Raw genomic sequence first — 23491 nt, forward strand, 5'->3', positions numbered from 1 at the left:
ATTCTTCTCAAGAATCTCCCGGTAAAGGGCTCCAGTCATCGTTCCTTCAATTATATGAAGTCTGTCAGTACCATGTGATGAAAAACAGTCCCACACCATGATGCTTCCACCTCCAAACTTCACTGTTGGTGTAGTGTTTTTAGGGTGATGTGCAGTGCCATTTCTTCCCCAAACATGGTGTGTAGTGTGACAGCCAAAAAGTTCGATTTTGCTCTCGTCTGACCAGACTACACTCTCCCAGTATTTCATAGGTTTGTCCAAATGAGTTGTAGCAAACTTTGATTTGTAGTATAGTATATTTTATATCCAGTTAATATATATATATAAAAGTTTATATTACATGTTACCAGTTTGATGTTTAGTGATGAAGTAGAAATGCTGCTGTTTGTGGTGAGTGAATGTGAAGCCTAACAGGAGGTTTTTTAGAATTCAGTCAATGTTAATATGAATTAATAACATTCAACAAGTTAAGAAATCTTACTTTAATCTTCAGAATTTAGTTCGTGTGTTAATGTTAATTAGAGTAATGTATTTTCTGTTTATGCTGTCAGTCACTGCGAATCAACTTGTTGAAATGGAGAGAATAAAGCTTCTATTTGCATTTCTTTCAGAATCGTGGAATTAATTATTATTAATTTAAAAGAAGGCACAAAAGGCAGAACTACCGGTATCACTATGAATAATCGGTTATTGGTATCGGCTGAAATTTTTTAAAACTTAACATATAAAGAAGAAAAACGTGGGTGTATTACATTTGTTCATTTAGAAGCTTGTTGCAGCCCGAGGATTTGATCTTAAAACCCTAGAGTAATGCACAAGCTTATCTTAGTTAGTCCACTGTATTCAATCCGCACGGTGCTACAACAGAGCTGTGTTTGAACCCTGCAGATGTGCTCTCACCCCAGATGTTTTTCGGGGTCAAATTTCTCAGCGCGGGGAGGAACTAGAGTAACAGCGACTCCAAAAACAAGCAGAAATCCGATGCATGGACACACAGCAATCTTCTCAACACAGCAGTCTTCTCTATAAACTTCATTTAACAGCGCAGGAGAAGCAAATATGGCAGGTAAGTTCTCAATCTCCCAAGCAGTGCATTTCCTTTTTGCTAGCTGTACCGCGGTGTGTTGAATCTGGACCGTTAGGCGACTGACATTCAGGCCATTTTGTAATCAGTAACGCAGTGCTGGGGACGATTTCACAGTTTAGAGAGTTTCATTAACAATGAACTTGTTCAGTAATGGAGGTCTGAGGTGTTGAGGGAAAACAGCGCTGCTCAAATCATTTTAGTGTGGAATCAGTTTATTATATAAGTTCACAACCACGCAAAACTCTGTCAAGTGCAAAAGTTTTCACCCAGGCATTTTTTTTTATCTTGGGAGAGCGGGGATGGTTGCAACACTTTTTGTATTTCCTTCAGTTTTTCAGATACTGTTTGTAACGGAAAGCCAAAATTTTAACACATTAAACCCACATCTCTCAGCTACCCACCCACTCTGCTGTAACATGCATACATATAATATAGCTAGGGATATACAATACAGTACATACAATAAATACTTGAACAGACAAAGTCAAATGCAATTTCTTTATTTTATTTGTGCATAGACAGGGTCTTCACTAAGTTAAATTAACTGTATAAAGACAAAGACTAATAAAAGGGAAAAACCCATACATATTTTCAAGTAACAGCCATGTTTTGGTTAATTATTACAATAAACAAATATTTTTTAATCAAAATCAAGACGCTGAAATTCTTTCAATTTCTTTTTACTTCACTCTCTTATTCTCCCTACTAGTCTTCCCACTGTTTTACACACCCTCTTTCAGCACTTTCAGTACTTTTGTATACCCTACATATACTCTTTGTTTGTTTTTATACCTTCCTCTTGCTAACCTCTTTGGCATTCAGACCATAGAATGGATCAGCTGCAGTTTGTAGGGGATTCTTCGAGGTTCTTTTCTGCTGTTCTAAATAGACCCTCCTTGGAGTCCAGTACCCTGCCTTTACCTCCTCTCCTGGGCTTAGCTTTTCTCTCTTTTTAATAAATCGATACAGAACTCACTGTCCTGCTTTCATCCTTCACTTTGTTTGCTGCTAATGTCAGAATAGGTAAAGGGACACCCCTGTCTGTTGTGCATTTCCTCTCTCGTGGCATACTGAAAACACAGAACAGATCAAATGTAGGCTACATTGTGGCCTAGTCTGACAGTATTTACTTAAAAAGGGGGAGATAACTGGCTATTGAAAGATATAATTAGTAGTTAATAATTAATTACTTTTTAGAGTAACTTACACAATACTGGATATGACAAGCTTTTACATCAATGTTGTCATAGGGGACAGTTGCAAATGCATGTTACAACTGTCCCTACACTGACAGCCATGATAAAACTTGCTATGCTAGCTTGACACAGTAGCAGAACCCCATACTTTCCTGCATTATTTTGGTATTTAAATGGCCTCTTTGCGCAATAATCTATTAAGAAACACGCTATAATGAATACCCTCAGACTGTGCCAAATGCATGTGTGTGTCCCCTTAAGACATTTGCGGATTATTCAGAAATACAGCACTTCGCAGTTATTAGTTGTTACAAGCATCAGGTAGATGGTAAGAGATGGCACAGACAGAATCGGGATACCAAAACAGGAAAGAAAAATATGAAAAAGAGATGGAAGACAGCTAGTCACCCAATTTTAAAAAATGTGTTTTGTGTTATGATTCTGATGCTAGTCCGTATGAAGCTGTTATAATTAACATAAAATAGAAATTCTATCAGTTACTCACCCCTATGTTTATCTTTGGTAGTTGGAGCACAATATTTCCAAGAATGTATGTTTTCCCATACAATTGAGCAATAGTGGCTAATTGAGCATTGAATTTAAAAAAAGACAGAAAAGCACCAAGCGACAATAAAAGTAGTCTGGTGTTGTATATATTCAAACTTTCTGAAGTCTTGCAACAGCTTTCTGTGAGGAATCGATCAAAATTTAATGTAATAATATAAATCTGCTTTAATTGTCCTGGGTGAGTTTATGAGAGAAGTCTTGTAATGATGTCCGATTCGTGAGTGAATTGTTTGTTTGAGTCGGTTCATTTAAATTAATTGGAGAATCACTTTGATAAAAACAGTCTGAATGATTCGTTCATGAATAGAACTGATTTGAATCTCGTGTGAATCTTGTTATTCACTCAATGAAGCATAATAAATAAATAAATAATAATAATAATAATAATAATAATAATAATAACAACAATAACAACAACAACAACAACAATAATAATAATAATAATAATAATAATAATAATAATAATAATAATAATATTAATAATAGTGATGAATATAGCTATGTCAATTATCAGCACCATGAGCCACAAAAGAAGCTGTGTGACATATTTTTGGTTAGAGTCTGATGAATAGTTTATGAGAAGTTTGAAAAAGTAAACTTTAAATCATAAAAAAAAAAATTATTTAAAAAAAAACAACCTAAAAATAGCTACTTCTTTGCAATTTTGTCCAGTATGTGGTGCTGTTCTTAAACCGCTCATGTAGCACTCGAATCGTCTTGAGCCAAGGATTTAGGGGGAAAAAGAATTTTGTTTCTAGAACTCATGGTTCAAAAGTTATTAACATAAAGGTGAGTGCAAATTTGGACAGTTGGTGGCACTTGAGGGATTGAGTTAGAGAATCTAAATGCTGTATTAACAGATCAGACTGTCCTCTACCTGTGTGCCAAATTTAATAAGTTTCCCACAACGGTTCTATGGGCTACTATAGACTTCCAGAGCGGAATAATAATAATAATAATAATAATAATAATAATAATAATAATAATAATAATAAATAGGAAATCTAATGAAAACAATAGAGGTATTCACCCCTTCGGGGCTTGACCCCTAAAAAAGCACTTTCGGTGTTCAGCCGAATAAGTGAAAAGGCCGAATAAATTTGACCGAACAATGATGTGTTTGATGACGCGACCAAATAGCCTAGCAACCAGAGTGAGACGCGGAGAGATGATGGGGCACACGCATATACGAGCTACGTGCACGAGTGCTCAGCGAGCGCATGCTCTTCGGATGTTGACAACCGTGACATTGTTTACTGTGGACACATGCGTTTGTTTTGTTTCTGTTCTGTCTCCTCCCTGTTTTGTCACTGATTGTTGTTCGGGGGTGTGGCTTTATTGTTTTCAGCTGCCAGCGCTTAGCGCTGATTATATTTGGGACTAAATCTATCAAAGAACATAACATTAATAACGTATCTAACTATACTATATCTACTATAATACTCCGTGAGGTGTACAGGGACGCGATCAGTATATATCCCCAATATAATCCGCCGTATGTAACTGAATATAACCATTTTTTGCACTCTTGTCAATGCACTTTTTAATGCATATTTTTGTTGTAGGCTACAGAGTGTTACATTCTTTCAGCAGTCAGTTATAGGCCTAACATAAGCTGTTCAAGGGGGGCTCAAAGATGACCACATAAAAATATTTTTATTTTACTCATTTATTTATTTAAAGTTATATTGTGCCTTGTTGGTAGCCTAGGCCTGCTGGAATGAAAAAAAAAATGTTCAGTGTTAAATAAATATTTTGAAATTGTAGTTTTTGAAATTGATCTTTTCTTTGAAAAGCAAGACAAAATAGTAAAAAGCACATTTTGACTATTTAATTTATGCAGTGGTGAAAAAAATGGCAAAATAAATGGAAAAAATGCGAAAAAAAACGTGTTCGGTATTTGGCCGGTATTATATAGAAAAAGGGTTCACAAACTTTCAAGCACCACTGTGGTCTAGTTTGAAAGAAAGGCTTGCTGGGACTCTGACAGAACATTTATTTCATTTACACAACTAAGTAGTTGAGGGTTACTGCCTACATGTTTTGGGACATTGTGAGGAAGCCCACACAACACAGGGAGAATATGTGAAACTTGAAATAGTAACCCAGCGCAAGATTGAACTGGGGACCCTGCAGCTGTGAGGCAGCAACGCTATACCCACTGTGCCACTATACCACCCTATAACTTTGGTTATGGAATAATTACTGAATATCTGTAAAGTAAAAGTTAATAAAGATTGCTTTTAACTCAACAGTTTGGTTCTTACTATACTTCTACTGGAGCACTGTGTTGCTGACTTCTACTTAGTGTCATTGATTTTATGTTTCACAGAAGAAGGGGAGATGGAGAGTATTGTCCCTAGTGCCCTCAACACAAGGAGTGAAACAGGAGCACTAGTGGAGGTCAAGTTTCAGAAAAACCCGTATCAAACCCAGAAGTACCTGGAGGCAGAACCAAAAGCTTTAGGGGTGTGTAGATAAAGTTGAACGCTTTTCACCACTTTAAACGCACGAAAATTGCTAACCACCTTTTGAAATGACTGTTACTTTGCAAAACAGAAGCGAAATTTATCCGATTCTGTTTTTCACAGGTAACACAGATAATGCTGAGTCTCTTTTTCTTGAGTATCTTAGGTGCGACTTTGAGAGATCAACACCACTACACAGCCATCATCCGTGCTATCATTTCTTCAGCTGTAAGAATTAAACCATTACACTTTTCTCATTTTAATTCTAATGCAATGTGTGATGCTATACATTTGCTTTTCATACTGCAGAGCATAATAGCTGGTAGTGTGGCAATAGCAGCACAGAATCTTCACCTTCCTACAGTACGAAAAAAACTAACTTTCAACTTTCATGCACCTTTTACATATTACATATTACAATTATATACAATTTACAGTTATTCCATATAAATAAGATTTCTCTTGCTTTCTGACAGCTGAAGGCCTGCTTGGGGATGCAGGTTGTGGCGTGTGTGCTGTCAGTGATCTGCTTATTCATCAGTTCGAATGAAATAGTAGAACCTACCTTCTTTCACTACTGCGGGTATGACTACTGGAATGGCACATCACAAGACAACACGTGTGACAGACTGTGGGTAAGACAGCTTTTATAGCCCAGATCTATAAATATGCTTTAAATACACTGTACATTATGTATAACAAGTGTGTGGTGTTCAAACAGCTCTTTATATGCTGCTCTCAGTTTTTAGCACATCCTTCTGGCTCCTTGGAGTCAGAGAGGAATTATTACTATTACCCCCCCCACCCCACCCCCCACCCCCCCTGGGAACTCGGAAGACAGAGCAAGAGATAGAGCAGCGCTCATCTCTGGCTCCTCTTCTGTATCCATAAGAGATTTCCCGAACCTGAGATGGCTATCTGCCTCAGCAGCGGCCGGCCCAGATCCGCGAGGCTCTGAAACCCAACTCGTTTCGGCTTCCAAGAAGAGAGCGAGTCGCGAGCTGAGCTGCTTAATGTAGGCATTACCATGCGCAGCCTCTTGAGGCTGCCATCGCATGCTACCTCCCTAGACACTTCACCCAGAAAGTGTGCACTATTCCCTATGATGAAACGGGAGCAAGCCGTAACACACTTCCTGAATTCTCTCACTCATATTCTTCTCTCTCGCTCATTCCTTTTTTTCTTCTCTTTTTTTTTTAAAGGGATAGAAAAGTTCTGAGATTTTGAGAAAAGATAGCGAGGAAAGGAAGTGTCTATTTGTTTCTTTACACAAACAACTGACATGCAGTCTTTCGCTGAAGATAATAAAGGCTGATGACGCGCTTCACAGGTGCCATATTTATATCATGCGACGCGCTTAATTGCCACGTCACCTGATCATGGCAGGCCTATAAATAGGCATAATTTTACACAAGCTTCAGATGCCAGTCACGCACGAAAGGCGCTCCCATAGTGCTATGCTAAATGCAACGTCGAAGTTCCCTTTGAAAGGGAACTCTGTAGAGACAGTAGCCCAAGCTCTAGATCAAACCAAGGACATTGGAACTGTAACACTGCTTGCCGTGCAATCATGCAGCCCCCAAGGCTAAATTTTTACCAGTAAACCATAATGAATCATTTTAATTGCAAACAATGTTTGTTTATTCTCTGTGGACAAATTAATTCTGTGCACAAATGAAGTCCTTTAATGTGGTTCTTATGTTATAACACTAGATATTTACATTTTTTTCTGTAAGCCCCTAGAAAATGTAAATATTTATCTAACATCTTAACAAAGTCAACCCAATTTTGTTGGTTTATGCCAATATGCAATACGGTTTTTTAAAAAGTTAGATTGCTTTTGATTAGGCAGTATTATGCATAATATGTAATCTCATAAGGGAAATTAATTGATGACTTATTAAAGTCATTAGTTACGACAAAAATGAAAATGAACATCAACATCTCCTTTTATATTTTTATCAGTTATAAATCATAATTTTCTATAGTACACTGTAACTATTTCATAGGCCTCTGTGTTTACAGAAAATGCTCAAAAGTATAAAACCTTTCATGAAACTTTATTTCATTTCACGAATCAGTATCATATCACACATTTAATTAATGTTGAGCTATTACATATACAATATTATCTACGTACTGTTTCTTTTGTTTAGAAAGGAAAGAAGGTTAGTATATAATATAAAAGACAATGTTCAGACTCATATTCTTAAATTATTCTACTTACTCACAGGCTCTCAGTGATCATGTCACAGGAATAGAGATGTTGGTGCAGGTGACTCAGATTGCTCTCTCTGCAACCTTGGCTGCTTTCTGCTGCAAAGTAATTCAGTGCTGCTCCCCAAGGAGCAATGTGGTAAGCTCTCAGAAATCCCTCACCTGTTACTGCAAACTTGATAAGAGCTCAATATTAGTGTCACTATGTGCTAATTTCATTTCTGCTACTTTTTCTTCTTTCAGCCCGTTATTGTGGTGAACGCACCCCCAGGTCCTCAGTGACGACAGAGCCACAACTCATTTAGCAACAATTTTGATTTACACACATGCGTTATATATATACAACACATAATTGCTCTCTCTCTCTCTCTCTCTCTCTCTCTCTCTCTCTCTCTCTATATATATATATATATATATATATATATATATATATATATATATATATATATATATATATATATATACCCCACTTAAAGTTCACAGTACAACCTGAGTTACATGATAATTTGGTCAAGTGTTAAAATGACCTTATTGAAAAGATCAGTATTCAATTAATATAATTTCACTCAGAAAAATCCAGATTGTATTTTGTGTCATTTTAAAATCATTCATATTCATGAATATACGGAGTCTCTTCTGATATGTTTATGAAACCTGTGGAAGGTATTGATGTTTGTTTATACAGACAAACGCTGTTTGCTGTCAAATCTTTTTTTCTGACAATAATGATTGTCTGTGTAATACTGTAAGTTGGACAAAAAAGATTTTAGGGAATTATGATATAATAAATAAACATTAGTTTGGGTGGAAGGGTGTTGGGAAAAAGCTGACAGCACCTTATTTAAAAAAAACATTAAAATAACCTTCTCTACCTGTGGATTAATAAAGTATTATTTTATCTTATCTTATCTTATCATATGTATTATTTCCTTACGTGCAAATTTACATAAAGTCGAATTTATCTTCAAGAAATTATGCTTGAAAAGCTGTCTGATTCATTTTTTTCCCAGCAGATGGCGGTATATCTATGTTTAGTATCATGTTTTGTTTTTCTTCAATAATGGACAACATCTCAGAAAAAAATAAAGGGAATATAGTATGAACTTTCTTTTGTTGTGTTTCTTAAGTCTTTTAATATAACTTAAAACGTGTACATAGACCAAATGTGTTCTTTGTTATAATTAGGCCTACATTTCTTTTCAAAATTGTTTAGATTTGCATTCATTTATACCACAGCAGGCTATTTCCTGAATTTACATTAAAAAATCTAATACTTGAATAATTGGAATTGCACTAATGAATATTTCCACTATTGTTCTAGATTTATTCCTAGTACTTTCGATGTTCATCAAACATCATTGGTTCACAGTTAACATTGTCCGTTTGCCCTATCAGTGAGCTAGTTTTGAATAATCTATTTTTATCCAAACTGCGAAACTTAACATAAAAAGAAGAAAAACCTGGGTGTCCTTACATTTGTTCATTTAGAAGATTTGATCGTAAAACCCTACAGTAAAGCACAACTCGTCTTAGTTAGTTCACTGTATTTACGGCGCTTTGTTTGAACCCTGCAGATGTGCTCTCACTCCAGATGTTTTTCGGGGTCAAATTTCTCAGCGCGGGGAGGAACTAGAGTAACAGCGACTCCAAAAACAAGCAGAAATCCGATGCATGGACACACAGCAATCTTCTCAACACAGCAGTCTTCTCTATAAACTTCATTTAACAGCGCAGGAGAAGCAAATATGGCAGGTAAGTTCTCAATCTCCCAAGCAGTGCATTTCCTTTTTGCTAGCTGTACCGCGGTGTGTTGAATCTGGACCGTTAGGCGACTGACATTCAGGCCATTTTGTAATCAGTAACGCAGTGCTGGGGACGATTTCACAGTTTAGAGAGTTTCATTAACAATGAACTTGTTCAGTAATGGAGGTCTGAGGTGTTGAGGGAAAACAGCGCTGCTCAAATCATTTTAGTGTGGAATCAGTTTATTATATAAGTTCACAACCACGCAAAACTCTGACTGTCTGTCTGTCAAGTGGAAAAGTTTGCGCCCAGGCATTTTTTTTTTTATCTTCAAAATAAACAAGATTAAAACATACTTGTCCTTCACCGAGACAGCATTCCTTTAGAATGTTCTATATTCCTGCATAAATATGACCTAAAACATCATCAGATTTTCCCTAAAATTAGATAAAGAAAGCTCAATTAAATAAATGAGACAAAAATATTATACTTGGTCATTTATTTTTTGAGGAAAATGATCCAATATTACATATCTGTGAGTGGCAAAATATGAAACTCTAGGTTTAGCGGTTAATTTGAAGGTGAAATTAGAGTCAGGCATAACAATCAGGTGTGAGTGAGCACCCTGTTTTATCTACCGAAAGGTTTGACAGACATCAATAGTTCTTGAGGCAAATATGTTTAGAATGAAAAGGCCTATCATTTGATATATGGTACTTGTGTTTGTTCAAAACACAGCGTTATATACAACTGTTAACAACAACAAACATCGTGATAGTGCCACCTAGTGGCCAATTTCTTTAAAACTTTGCACAAACCTCTTAGACCAAGAGTCAAATAGGTCCATCAAGTTTCGTTCCGATCAGCCATTGGTAACCTCGTCTAATTGCTACTGAAATTTGATTGGCCGATGGCAGCCATGTTTTTTTTTTAACATATGTGAATGTGCTCATAGACAGTGATGACTAATGAGACAAAGACACATGAGACAGAGACAAATGAGACAGAGACAAAGACACATAATTTGAAGTCATTCGGCTCAACGGTTCCATAGATACAGCCAATATCAGGTTTTTTCAGTATCACAGCGCCACGATGTGGCAAAACTGCGCCAAATTTACTGGCCGACCGTAGGTTGTCCTCAGACATAAGCATGCCAAATTTGGTGCATAATTTCTGTTAATTTAATACACTGTTCAAATTTAGTTCTGTATTGTCCCTTATTGAATATGCAATAATTGTCATGCTTATTGATAATGATTGTTTATACACGTGGCAATAAGATAATTGGGGGGTGGGGGCTTGGGGCCCGGAGTACAAATTAGCCAGGGGCCCCAGAAACCCTAGCGGTGCCTCTGCATAGATTTGTAATATTGGATAATATTCCTCAAAATGACCAAGTATAATATATTTGTCTCTTTTGTCTAATTAGGTTCTCTTTGTCTACTTTAAAAACTTGTGTAAAAACCTTTTCATATTTATGCAGCTATATAGAAAATTCTAAAGGGTTCATAAACTTTCAAGCACCACTGTGGTCTATATTGAAAGAAAGGCTTGCTGGGACTCTGACAGAACATTTATTTCATTTACACAACTGAGCAGTTGAGGGTTAGGGTCCTTGCTTAAGGGCCAATCATTGGCAGCTTGGCATTGCTTTGATTTGAACTCACAACCTCCCAAGGAGGAGTCCAGTATCTTAACTGCCAAAACTACTAAAGCCCAACCAGAAACCCCAATACATCTCTCAGTAAGAACTGTCTGTCAAGAAGAATGCATGGGGGTCTGAAGCAGGTTGAAAAGAACTGAGAGAATCCAAAACCTGTTCAGATGGTGGAGGTTGGAGGCATTTATAAATGCAAATGATGGGCATACAAATGTCTATTTATAACAAATTCAGAAATAGATTTTTGATGGAATGTTTTGTATTGCTATCTTATCATGCACTGTTTGATCATTTTTTAAAATTAAAGTCTTCTGTCAACACTTAATCCTGGTCAGAGTTACAACAAAACTGGACACAAGGTGACTGAAATCACTCCAGGTGGGATGCCAGCTTACAAACATGTTCAAGCACTCATTCACACCTAGGAGCAACTTATAATAGCCAAGCCGCCTACATGTTTTGGGACATTGTGAGGAAGCCCACACAACACAGGGAGAATATGTGAAACTTGAAATAGTAACCCAGCGCAAGATTGAACTGGGGACCCTGCAGCTGTGAGGCAGCAACGCTATACCCACTGTGCCACTATACCACCCTATAACTTTGGTTATGGAATAATTACTGAATATCTGTAAAGTAAAAGTTAATAAAGATTGCTTTTAACTCAACAGTTTGGTTCTTACTATACTTCTACTGGAGCACTGTGTTGCTGACTTCTACTTAGTGTCATTGATTTTATGTTTCACAGAAGAAGGGGAGATGGAGAGTATTGTCCCTAGTGCCCTCAACACAAGGAGTGAAACAGGAGCACTAGTGGAGGTCAAGTTTCAGAAAAACCCGTATCAAACCCAGAAGTACCTGGAGGCAGAACCAAAAGCTTTAGGGGTGTGTAGATAAAGTTGAACGCTTTTCACCACTTTAAACGCACGAAAATTGCTAACCACCTTTTGAAATGACTGTTACTTTGCAAAACAGAAGCGAAATTTATCCGATTCTGTTTTTCACAGGTAACACAGATTATGCTGAGTCTCTTTTTCTTGAGTATCTTAGGTGCGACTTTGAGAGATCAACACCACTACACAGCCATCATCCGTGCTATCATTTCTTCAGCTGTAAGAATTAAACCATTACACTTTTCTCATTTTAATTCTAATGCAATGTGTGATGCTATACATTTGCTTTTCATACTGCAGAGCATAATAGCTGGTAGTGTGGCAATAGCAGCACAGAATCTTCACCTTCCTACAGTACGAAAAAAACTAACTTTCAACTTTCATGCACCTTTTACATATTACATATTACAATTATATACAATTTACAGTTATTCCATATAAATAAGATTTCTCTTGCTTTCTGACAGCTGAAGGCCTGCTTGGGGATGCAGGTTGTGGCGTGTGTGCTGTCAATGATCTGCTTATTCATCAGTTCGAATGAAATAGTAGGACCTTCCTTCTTTCGCTACTGCTGGATTGGCTACCACAATGGTACACCACAAAACATGTGTGACAGACTGATGGTAAGACAGCTTTTATAGCCCAGATCTGTAAATTTTACTATAAATATGCTGTACATTATGTATAACAAGTGTGTGGTGTTGAAGCAGTTGTTTTTAGATTGCTTATGATGTACTGGTGTACTTTACACTTAACTTCATTATTAGTTTGTGAGAAATAGAATGACAAACAAAACAATCTAAAGTCCAGATGAATTCATTTATTTATCTTCAGTAATCGCTTTATCCTGGACATGGTTGATCTGGGATAGGTTTTTGGCCTATCCCAGAAGCAGTGAGGAGGGAATACACATACTGTTTCTTTTGTTTAGAAAGAAAAGAAAAAGGTTAGTATGTAATAAAAAAGACAATGTTCAGACGCATATTCTTAAATTATTCTACTTACTCACAGGCTCTCAGTGATCATGTCATAGGAATAGAGATGTTGGTGCAGGCGACTCAGATTGCTCTCTCTGCAACCTTGGCTGCTTTCTGCTGCAAAGTAATTCAGTGCTGCTCCCCAAGGAGCAATGTGGTAAGCTCTCAGAAATCCCTCACCTGTTACTGCAAACTTGATAAGAGCTAAATATCAGTGTCACTATGTGCTAATTTCATTTCTGCTACTTTTTCTTCTTTCAGCCCGTTATTGTGGTGAACGCACCCCCAGGTCCTCAGTGATGACAGAGCCACAACTCATTTAATTACAGTTTTGTTTTACACACATGCATTATATATATACAACACATCTCTCTCTCTCTCTCTCTCTCTCTCTCTCTCTCTATATATATATATATATATACCCCACTTAAAGTTCACAGTACAACCTGAGTTACATGATAATCTGGTCAAGTGTTAAAATGACCTTATTGAAAAGATCAGTATTCAATTAATATAATTTCACTCAGAAAAATCCAGATTGTATTTTTTGTCATTTTAAAATCATTCATATTCATGAATATACGGAGTCTCTTCTGATATGTTTATGAAACCTGTGGAAGGTATTGATGTTTGTTTATACAGACAAACGCTGTTTGCTGTCAAATCTTTTTTTCTGACAATAATGATTGTCTGTGTAATACTGTAAGTTGGACAAAAAAGATTTTAGGGAATTATGATATAATAAATAAACATTAGGTTGGGTGGAAGGGTGTTGGGAAAAAGCTGACAGCACCTTATTTAAAAAAAACAGCAACATTAAAATAACCTTCTCTACCTGTGGGTTAATAAAGTATTATCTTATCTTATCTTATCTTATCTTATCATATCTATTATTTCCTTACGTGCAAATTTACATAAAGTCGAATTTATCTTGCTGAAATTATGCTTGAAAAGCTGTCTGATTCATTTTTTTCCCAGCAGATGGCGGTATATCTATGTTTAGTATCATGTTTTGCTTTTCTTCAATAATGGACAACATCTCAGAAAAAAATAAAGGGAATATAGTATGAACTTTCTTTTGTTGTGTTTCTTAAGTCTTTTAATATAACTTAAAACGTGTACATAGACCAAATGTGTTCTTTGTTATAATTAGGCCTACATTTCTTTTCAAAATTGTTTAGATTTGCATTCATTTATACCACAGCAGGCTATTTCCTGAATTTACATTAAAAAATCTAATACTTGAATAATTGGAATTGCACTAATGAATATTTCCACTATTGTTCTAGATTTATTCCTAGTACTTTCGATGTTCATCAAACATCATTGGTTCACAGTTAACATTGTCCGTTTGCCCTATCAGTGAGCTAGTTTTGAATAATCTATTCTTATCCAAATTGCGAAACTTAACATAAAAAGAAGAAAAACCTGGGTGTCCTTACATTTGTTCATTTAGAAGATTTGATCGTAAAACCCTACAGTAAAGCACAACTCGTCTTAGTTAGTTCACTGTATTTACGGCGCTTTGTTTGAACCCTGCAGATGTGCTCTCACCCCAGATGTTTTTTGGGGTGTGTTGTGAAAAAAACTGACAGCACCTTATTTAAATAATAATAATAATAATAATAATAATAATAATAATAATAATAAACCTGATGGTGATCTCTATTATTTCATTACTTACAAATTTACATAAAGTCGAATTTATCTTCAAGAAATTATGCTTGAAAAGCTGTCTGATTATTTTTTTCCCAGCAGATGGCGGTATATCTATGTTTAGTATCATGGGTTTTTTTTTCAATAATGGACAACATGTCAGAAAAAAATAAAGGGAATATAGTATGAACTGTTTTTTTTTCTTTTGTAGTGTTTCTTAAGTCTTTTTAAATAACTTGAATCTTGTACATAAAACAAACTTGTTCTTTGTTATAAATTCATTTATACCACAACTTTATACCTGTGTACTGTACCAACTGTATATGGTTGAAATGACAATGAAACCACTTGAACACACTTGAACAGGCTCTATGTTTAATTTACATTTAACAACAACAACAACAACAACAACAACAACAAAAGTCATTGAACGCTCATTCCAAGTGCGAAAATTAATCTAACAAATGTTAAAGATAATTAGGTGTCCTTTTGCATTTATTCATTTGGAAGATGTCACTTTTTTCATCGCCAAACACAACCCAAACATGGTGTTAAGGAGATCCAACCCGACTGTGGCAGCTAACTTTAAAGTAAAATCACGGACAATGCACAATTGCATCTTATTTTCTTCCCTGTATTTGTGTAGCACTGTATAGCTGATGAACCCTGCAGATGTGCTCTCACCCCAGATGTTGTTCGGGGTCAAATTTCTCTGCACAGGGCGGAACTAGAGTAACAGCGACTCAGAGAACAATCACACAACATTCTCTCGTCTATACAGCAGTCTTCTTTATACAACAGTCTTCTCTGTAAACTTCATTTAACAGCGCAGGAGAAGCAAATATGGCAGGTAAGTTCTCAATCTCCCAAGCAGTGCATTTCCTTTTGCTAGCTGTACCGCGGTGTGTTGAATTTTAACCGTTAGGCGACGGATATCCAGGTCATTTTGTAATCAGTAACACAGTGCTAGGGACGATTTTGTGTGTGTGTGTGTGTTTGTGTGTGTGTGTGTGTGTGTGTGTGAGAGAGAGAGAGAGAGAGAGAGAGAGAGAGAGAGAGAGAGAGAGAGAGATTAAAACTGGACTTATTTCGCAATGGAGGTCTGAGCTGTTCTGGAAAAACAGCACAGCTCAAATTCTTTTAGTGTGGGGTGAGTATACAAATATATATCTAGGTATATATCTATCCATCTATCCCTCTATCCGTCTATCTGTCTGTCTGTCTACAGTGGATATAAGAAGTCGACACACTCTAGTTACAGTGGCAGGTTCTTGTGATGTAAAAAAGTGACACCAAGTTAAATCATGTCAGAATCTGTTTCACATTTATTGTGAAATTGCAACATATATTATGTATCAAATGACAAACACCAAGAAATATTTTTTGGGAAACAAATAAGAAAAACAAAAAACGTCCAATACCCAGCTTGCACAAGTGTGCACACCCTTTTATAATTGGGAATGTGGCAGTGTTCAGAATCAACCCATCCCATCCAAACTCATGTTAAATACTAATTAGTATACACCTGCCGTCAATTAAAGTGACTGATTACCCACCAAATAAATTACAGCTGTTTCTATAGGATTTTCCTGACCATCTTCTAGGTAACATTCAACTGGAAAAGCCGTGGGCTGCTTACAAAGCTTACAGAACTTACAAAGCAGGTATGGGATCTCTGTTGAAAATTTTCAATCATTTGGATCAGTTGGATATACCATGAGGCGTACAGTGGCTTAGTGGTTAACGTGTTTGCTTCACACCTCCAGGGTTGGAGGTTCGATTTCTGCTGCTGCCCTGTGTGTGTGACATTTGCATGTTCTCCCGGTGCTGTGGGGGTTCCTCCGGTACTCCAGTTTCCTCCCCCAGTCCAAAGACATGCATGGTAGGCTGATTGGCATGTCCAAAGTGTCCATAGTGTGTGAATAGGTGTGTGATTGTGCCCATGATGGATTGGGGCCCCGTCCAGGGTGTACCCCACCTTGTGCCCGATGCTCCCTGAGGTGGGCTCTGGGTTCCCTGCGACCCTGTAGGATAAGCGGTATAGAAAATGGATGGAACACTGTAAAGACAATAATCAGTAAGTGAAGAAAATATTGCACAACAGTGACACTACTAAGAACAGGACGTCCCTCTAAAATTGAAGAGACGATCAGAAGAAAACTAGTTGGGGAGGCTGCAAGAGGCCTACAGCAGCATTAAAAGAATTGCAGTAATTTCTGGCAAATATTGGTTGCTCCCTACATGTACCAAAAATCTCCCGAATTCTTCGTATCTCTGGGCTATGGGGTAGTAGGCAAGACGTAACCATTTTAAACCAAAAATAAATAAAAAATACATCCAATTTCCATCAAACTTTTCGACAATAATACCAAAATATATGTTTGGTAAAACACAGCACATCAACAAAAGAACACCATCCCCACAGGGAAGCATGGTGGTGGCAGCATCATACTTTGCAGCTGTTTTTCCTACAGCTGGAACTGGGGCATTAATCAGGATGTAGGGAATAATGAATAGCTCGAAATACCAGTCAATTCTGGTGAAAAACATTAAGGCTTCAGCTAAAACACTTAAGATGAAGGGGAATTCATGCTATGGGGTGCATCTCAATGGCATGGGCAGGGGGACTGGTAATAAGTATATACAGGAAAATCCTTGAAGAAAACCTCCTCCAGAGCACACACAAACTCAGACTTTGGCAAGAGTTCACCTTTCAACATGACAATGACTCAAGGCATACAGCCAAAACAACACTGGAGTGGTCTCTAAATGTGTGGACCAGCTTAAACCCCATCTAACATCTATGGAGAGACCTGAAGATGGCAATTCACAGACACTTGCCATACAATCTGACAAAGCTTAAGAGGTTCTGCCATGAAAAATGGGATAAACTGCCCAAATCCAGGTGTGGAAAGCTTGTAGAGATGTATCCAAGAAGATTTGCAGCTGTAATTGCTGCCAAAGGGCATCTATAAAGTATTGAATAAAGGATCTGAATACTTTTGTGAATAAGAGATTTCAGTTCTTGATTTTGAATTAATTTGCAAAAACTTCTAAAAGCACGTTTTCACTTCATCATTATGAACAATTAAGAGTAAAAACTTTGTAAAAACATGGCACTTATATCAATTAAAAATCAAATCAATAAACTGCAACAGGTAAAGAAGTCTGAATACTGTCTGAATCCACTGTAGCCTAGTATTTCATACAGTATTTATCTGCAGTATTTATCTACAAATGCCACAAAATTTTAATTATTTGTGTCCTTCAACAATACAATACTTATGGCAAAAATCAACTGGAACTAGGATTATATTGAAAGAATTATTCAGTTTCCGTATCAATAACATATCAGTAAGCGTATGTCAAGAAGAAAAGTTGCCCAGAAGGTACAAGAGCTTGGAAGTATTTATGAATGGTGGTCATTTTCCTATATAATGTTTTATATTTTTAATTGTACTGTGTTGTTTATTTATATAACATTCAGACAGGGAGATGCAAACTTTTGAAAGTACCCTAAATAATTTTTTATTACTACCTTAACATACACTGTTTCATCATTTTTGTTCATTCATTAACCAGGGACTTTGGAGCTGTGATGTGATCATTTTTGTTCCCTGTGAACGATTTTTGTTGTGTGATAAACATCTGTGATACCTAACAGTCTAATTTAGCTATAGATTAAAATTCTTTGCCTTGACCATGGCATTGAGAAAATCTCTTCTGAGTTTTACACACAACAGTCTGTAAAGTTTACACAGAATGGGGCAAAAAAAAGACCCCCCCCAAAAAACATCCAGAGAGCGGCAGTTCTGTGGGTGAAAATACTTTGCTGATGAGTGGCTAGACTGGTGCACACTGACAGGAAAGCTATGGTAATTCAAATAACCACTCTTTACTACCATGCTGAGCACAAAGGCATCTCAGAATGCACAAAACGATGAACCTTGATGGTTTCAAAAGCAAAAGACCACACTGGCTGTCAGCCAAGAACAGCATTCTGAAGCTTCATAGGCCACAGGCTTACCAAAACTGAAGACTGGAAAAAATCTTCACCTGCTCTTTTTCCAATAGTCACATCCCCAGTGTCTGCACAAGAGTGAAGAGCTGGTCCTCTCTTCCATGCATCCTGAAGGAAAATAATTAGTTTGAAAAATATCTTGCATGCTTACTCTTGCAATTCTGAATTCAGCATTACACTGTGGTGGGCCTTATAATAGTCAATAGTTCTTTGCACCACACAGCTGAACAGTTATCTATAATCAAATTATAATATATTAATCCACTAAAAAAAAAAAATATGTGCATGCGGTCCTCTGTCATGTTTTGGGAAAATTCAGACCATGAAAATAAATGTTAATCATGATAGCTTTTACTTTAACAGCTTTTTTCTTACAATAGGTCTGAGTACTGAGTGCTATGCTACTAAACTACTACTTAGTGTCATTGATTTTATGTTTCACAGAAGAAGGTGAGATGGAGAGTATTGTCCCTAGTGCCCTCAACACAAGGAGTGAAACAGGAGCACTAGTGGAGGTCAAGTTTCAAAAAAACCCCTATCAAACCCAGAAGTACCTGGAGGCAGAACCAAAAGCTTTAGGGGTGTGTAGATAATACCAAACACTGACATTTTAACAACTTTATACCCACAAATATTGCTCAACACTTTCTGAACTGATCGTTTCATTACAAAACAGCTGCAATGTGTCTGGGATTCTGTTTTTCACAGGTAACTCAGATTATGCTGAGTGTCTTTATCATAAGTCTCATATGTTCCACTTCGATCTCTGATCACTTCCAAGTCTCAGCCCTCGTCGATCTTATCGGTTCTTCACTTGTAAGCATTAAGCCTTTACACTTCTTATTATTTTAAATTTAATGTAGTGTGTGATGGAATGTACTTATTGCTTTTTATTCTGCAGAGCATAATAGCTGGTAGTGTGGCAATAGCAGCGCAGAGTCTTCACCTTCCAACAGTAAGAAAAAAAGAACTTTGATTTTCAACTGGCATACGATATATAACATAGTTTTATGTATTAAACATTTTACCGGTATTTTATATCAATATTTTCTCTGACAGCTGAAGGCCTGCTTAGGGATGCAGACTGTGGCATGTGTGGCATCAGTTTTCAGCTTTATGACCCACTATGCTTTAATTTGGGACCATTTTGCCTTTCACACCTGCTGGGATATGTACGTCAGCAACACATCACAAAGGGACATGTGTGAGAGGCTGGGGGTAAGGTAGTTTTTATAGCTCTGGTAACTAAGCACAAATCTGAGGCTACAGCAGCACAGGTTCACCAAAACTATGCAGTTGAAGATTTGTTGAAGAAAAGCGTTGCCTCGTCTTTTTCCAATCTTCAATTGTCTTATTTAGGTAAATCTGTACTGCTGTAGCCTCAGATTCCGGTTTTTGGTTGACATGAGTAGAACCTGATGTGGTCTTGTGGTGTTATAAGCCCTTCCGCATCAAGGCTCTATTATGTTGTGCATTTTGAGGTTTTTTTTTTTTTTATTTATTTTTTGCTCACCACTGATTAAATAGTGGCTGTTACCTTAGCTTTCCTATCAGTTCAAACTAGGTGTTTCTGCCTGCAGAATTGCTACTCAGTGGATGTTTTTTGTTTTTCAAACAACTCTAGAGACAGAATGAAAATCCCAGCTTTTTCTGAAATACTCAAACCAGCCTGTAAAGGTCCAGTTCCGGTCAAACACGCCTGCCCCCACCCCCTCCCCCACAATGTTACCCCATGTCAAACCTGTATCTGCATAATTGTATGCATTGTGCTGGTGCGACATGTTTGGCTGATGAATGATTCATGAATAATTCGGTCTTATTAGAAAAGTAATTGATGACTGAAATCATTAGGTACAACTACAAAGTAAATGAACATCAGAATATTTTTTATCAGAGATATAGAAGATAATTTCCTTAAACATAACTATTTCATAGACCATTAACTGATTTCTGAACCGCATGTTTACAGAACTATATAAGAAATTTAATTAAATGCTTGCTTCTTTTCAGAATTTAGTAACATTTGTTACTATTTGTTGTGTCTTATTTAATTCATGTTGAACATTTTGAACCTAAATATCACAAATACCAGATATTAAATAGTGTCACAATTACATGTAAGGCAGTGGTAAAGTAGATAATGATCAGATTCGTGTCTTTAATTTATTCTGCTTATTCACAGTCCATCTATGAGCATGTCATAGGAATAGAGATGTTGGTGCAGGCGACTCAGATTGCTCTCTCTGCAACCTTGGCTGCTTTCTGCTGCAAAGTAATTCAGTGCTGCTCCCCAAGGAGCAATGTGGTAAGCTCTCAGAAATTCCTCACCTGTTATTGCAAACTTGATAAGAGCTCAATATCAGTGTTGCTATGTGCTAACTTCGTTTCTGCTGCTGTTTCTTCTTTCAGCCTGTTATTGGGATCAACGCACCCCCAGGTCCTCAGTGACAACAGAGCCACAACTCATTTAACTACAGTTATGTTTTACACACTTGCATTATAAATGTATTAATGATACTTACATATCTATTATATGTATAGGGTCTACAGGCAATAACCTTAATTATAGAAAAATATGTTGAATATAATGAGTCTTTATTGATCACATATACATTACAGCACAGTGAAATTCTGCATGTCAGGAAGCTGGGGTCAGGGTCAGCCATGACACAGCGCCCCTGGAGCAGAGAGGGTTAAGGGCCATCCTTAAGTGCCAAACAGTGGCAGTGCTGGGGCTTGAACCCCCAACCTTCCGATGATTAACCGCCAAACCACCTGTGCCCCATTATATGTTGAATATGTTGCTTATATGTGATAAAATATATGAAAATTAACCCAATATTTTGGAAATGCACCTGCCAGTGGTTTCCAGTAGGAAAAGAATATGTATGCTTGTCTAAAATGGTGTAGAGGAGGGGCACACTCTCTACCCTTGAATTTGTATTATTTTTTTGCATTGCCCATGATTTATTTCATTACATATATTTAATTGAGATATATACACGATATATACTGCAACAATCTCAGTTTGCAATGGCTGTCTGTGAAAAAGTATTCTTATTTCCAGCTCTTTTGAAATTGCTCCTTCTCACTGTTAACTTTGTGCTTTTTATCTGTAGCCATGACTAAATATCATTCATGAAATAAATTTTTCGCAGGCTCAATTTGAATGCAAGTGTGTGCTTAAATTAAATGTACACTCTACCCTGATTTACTTGGGTTTATTTGAGGCAGAATAGTGCATAATGAACCGTGTTCCAGTTCATGACATTATTTCGCTTCTCCTTGATAAGTCCGATGTTGAGACAATAAGGAATTGTGGCGTCCCATAAGCATCTGTGGAAGGTCCTTAGAATGTGCAAACGAACGTTCTCTGCCGCTTCATTAGTTAAGCATGTGTTTTATATATGTATAAGGAAAGGATTAAAAACCACACTTAGAAGTAAAAATAATTATACATATAAATATACAGTATATGTATACTGGACATGAGAACTCCCAGGAGTAAATAAAGTAGTGGACTCAATCATTTACTGCAAGATAATGTAAGCTGCTATTAATGGCAAGAAAATATTGGTCTACAGCGGGAGTCAGCTTCAATATGATTCCCTGCTGAACCTTAGCAGGAACTTTAAAGCACAACATTGACATTAGTTTTACTTGTATAGCCTTTAACTTTTTCTATGGAATAGCTATTAGTTGGGTTTCCAGGAGGATTTTCTAAATCGCTAAATACACATTTACCGTTTACAAATCAATTTTATTTTCATTTGCTTATGAAAACATATTCCCCATTAATAACTTAATTTTTTGCATAAACATTTTCTAAAATGCCAATATGACAGTATTTCATACACAACTATAAACCTGGGCATGTTAGTGATTTTTCTGTAAAACAGTGATCACTAAAGAGAGAGAAGTTTCAACAGCTAAAACATGTTAGAAACTCATGTGTCTAACAGCTACAAGTGTAAAAACCACCGCAGAGATTTCAACATTTGTATCTTTCAACATTTGTATCTTCTCATGGCTTAGTTTGAAAGGCACAAATGTGTGACTGCTACAATAAATCCAAATAAATATTTACATTTCCACCAGTATTTATGGATACACATATGGTACTTATTTCTGTTAAGGACACATATTCTGTCATGTCGTGTAAATACTCAACATTTCCCGAGACTGCTCTGTATGGATAAATGTGCTACTTCTTTAGTTATTTAAAAACAGCTCAAATGCTCTTACAAAATCAGGAATAACGAGAACAGCCTAGACAAAGCTGAAATAATTCGGAATAAGATAGCAAGCCTACTTGAATCCTAACAGTGTCCACTTGTAGCACACAAATGGGACACTGTGTCCAAGGGACAGTATAATAGCCTGTTTTTATGTGAATGGACAGAGTATAATGACCTCATTTGGGACGGTTACCACACTGTCTAATGTCACATATTTTGCTAGGCTAGTGGTTCTCAATGAGGGGGGTAGGGCGGACGGATTGGACAGGGCATCAATTGGATACTCGGTGTATTTTATTGCTTTTCATATAGAATGTGCATAAATTAAAAACTCCACGTTTTCTCTCCCTCTGTATTTTCTTTTTGCTGGGGAGAGGCGGAGTTTAGCTGCCTTTTATCTAGCGGACAGTGCAGACCAGTGTTGCCAACTTAGTGACTTTTCAGACACCTTTAGTGACTTTTTAAAAAAAAAAATTTAAAAAAAAAGCGCCTAGTGACAAATCTAGTGATTTTGTGGACAAACCTTAGCAACATCGCCAGTACTGTCCTGCAAGCGCGAGGTCTTGCTTTCCTGCTGCACTCACACCGCTCTCTGCATCTGCTCTTTTCAGTGAGTGGCATTTAACAATGCCATGGATAACATTCGTATGTGAATATAAAAATAAATAAATAAATAAATAAATAAATAAATAAATAAATAAATATATATATAGAGAGAGAGAGAGAGAGAGAGAGAGAGAGAGAGAGAAAATAGATAATCATTAT

At 36.8% G+C, this 23491-nt stretch overlaps 3 protein-coding genes across 8 annotated transcripts; all 3 read left to right on the plus strand.

The window, feature by feature from the left end:
* Positions 1–885: 885 nt before the first annotated feature.
* Positions 886–8643, plus strand: LOC108268087 (uncharacterized). The gene is made up of 7 exons (XM_017472784.3): positions 886–1066; positions 5183–5319; positions 5442–5546; positions 5628–5681; positions 5795–5953; positions 7552–7674; positions 7779–8643. The coding sequence occupies exons 1-7, from the start codon at positions 1060–1062 to the stop codon at positions 7815–7817; spliced, it is 624 nt and encodes a 207-aa protein (XP_017328273.3). The 5' UTR covers positions 886–1059; the 3' UTR covers positions 7818–8643.
* Positions 8644–9126: 483 nt separating this feature from the next.
* LOC124625949 (uncharacterized) lies at positions 9127–13887 on the plus strand. The gene is made up of 7 exons (XM_017472779.3): positions 9127–9287; positions 11690–11826; positions 11949–12053; positions 12135–12188; positions 12302–12457; positions 12846–12968; positions 13073–13887. Exons 1-7 carry the CDS (start codon positions 9281–9283, stop codon positions 13109–13111), a joined length of 621 nt encoding a protein of 206 aa, XP_017328268.1. The 5' UTR covers positions 9127–9280; the 3' UTR covers positions 13112–13887.
* Positions 13888–15158: 1271 nt separating this feature from the next.
* On the plus strand, positions 15159–21658 carry LOC108268085 (uncharacterized). 6 transcript variants are annotated; one of them, XM_053681599.1, is made up of 9 exons: positions 15171–15317; positions 16050–16131; positions 16234–16349; positions 18933–19069; positions 19197–19304; positions 19390–19443; positions 19548–19706; positions 20671–20793; positions 20898–21658. In XM_053681599.1, the coding sequence occupies exons 3-9, from the start codon at positions 16343–16345 to the stop codon at positions 20934–20936; spliced, it is 627 nt and encodes a 208-aa protein (XP_053537574.1). In that variant the 5' UTR covers positions 15171–15317; positions 16050–16131; positions 16234–16342; the 3' UTR covers positions 20937–21658. The 6 variants fall into 6 exon arrangements, with proteins under 6 accessions (XP_017328266.1, XP_053537574.1, XP_053537575.1 ...); XM_053681600.1 differs by having other exon boundaries at positions 15186–15317; positions 16038–16131; XM_053681601.1 differs by lacking the exon at positions 15171–15317 and adding an exon at positions 15545–15617.
* The last annotated feature ends 1833 nt before the right edge of the window (positions 21659–23491 follow it).

Source organism: Ictalurus punctatus, chromosome 7 (genome assembly GCF_001660625.3).
Source record: "Ictalurus punctatus breed USDA103 chromosome 7, Coco_2.0, whole genome shotgun sequence".
Taxonomy (NCBI): Eukaryota; Metazoa; Chordata; class Actinopteri; order Siluriformes; family Ictaluridae; genus Ictalurus; species Ictalurus punctatus.

What these genes read in the sequence shown, in the direction of transcription:
- LOC124625949 (XM_017472779.3), top strand. An exon ending in ACATGTGTGACAGACTGATG is followed by an intron (nt 12,458 to 12,845) that starts GTAAGACAGCTT and finishes ACTTACTCACAG; the next exon opens with GCTCTCAGTGATCATGTCAT. An exon ending in GCTCCCCAAGGAGCAATGTG is followed by an intron (nt 12,969 to 13,072) that starts GTAAGCTCTCAG and finishes TTCTTCTTTCAG; the next exon opens with CCCGTTATTGTGGTGAACGC.
- LOC108268087 (XM_017472784.3), top strand. An exon ending in GTGCTATCATTTCTTCAGCT is followed by an intron (nt 5,547 to 5,627) that starts GTAAGAATTAAA and finishes TTCATACTGCAG; the next exon opens with AGCATAATAGCTGGTAGTGT. An exon ending in AGAATCTTCACCTTCCTACA is followed by an intron (nt 5,682 to 5,794) that starts GTACGAAAAAAA and finishes GCTTTCTGACAG; the next exon opens with CTGAAGGCCTGCTTGGGGAT.
- LOC108268085 (XM_017472777.3), top strand. An exon ending in ACATGTGTGAGAGGCTGGGG is followed by an intron (nt 19,707 to 20,670) that starts GTAAGGTAGTTT and finishes GCTTATTCACAG; the next exon opens with TCCATCTATGAGCATGTCAT. An exon ending in GCTCCCCAAGGAGCAATGTG is followed by an intron (nt 20,794 to 20,897) that starts GTAAGCTCTCAG and finishes TTCTTCTTTCAG; the next exon opens with CCTGTTATTGGGATCAACGC.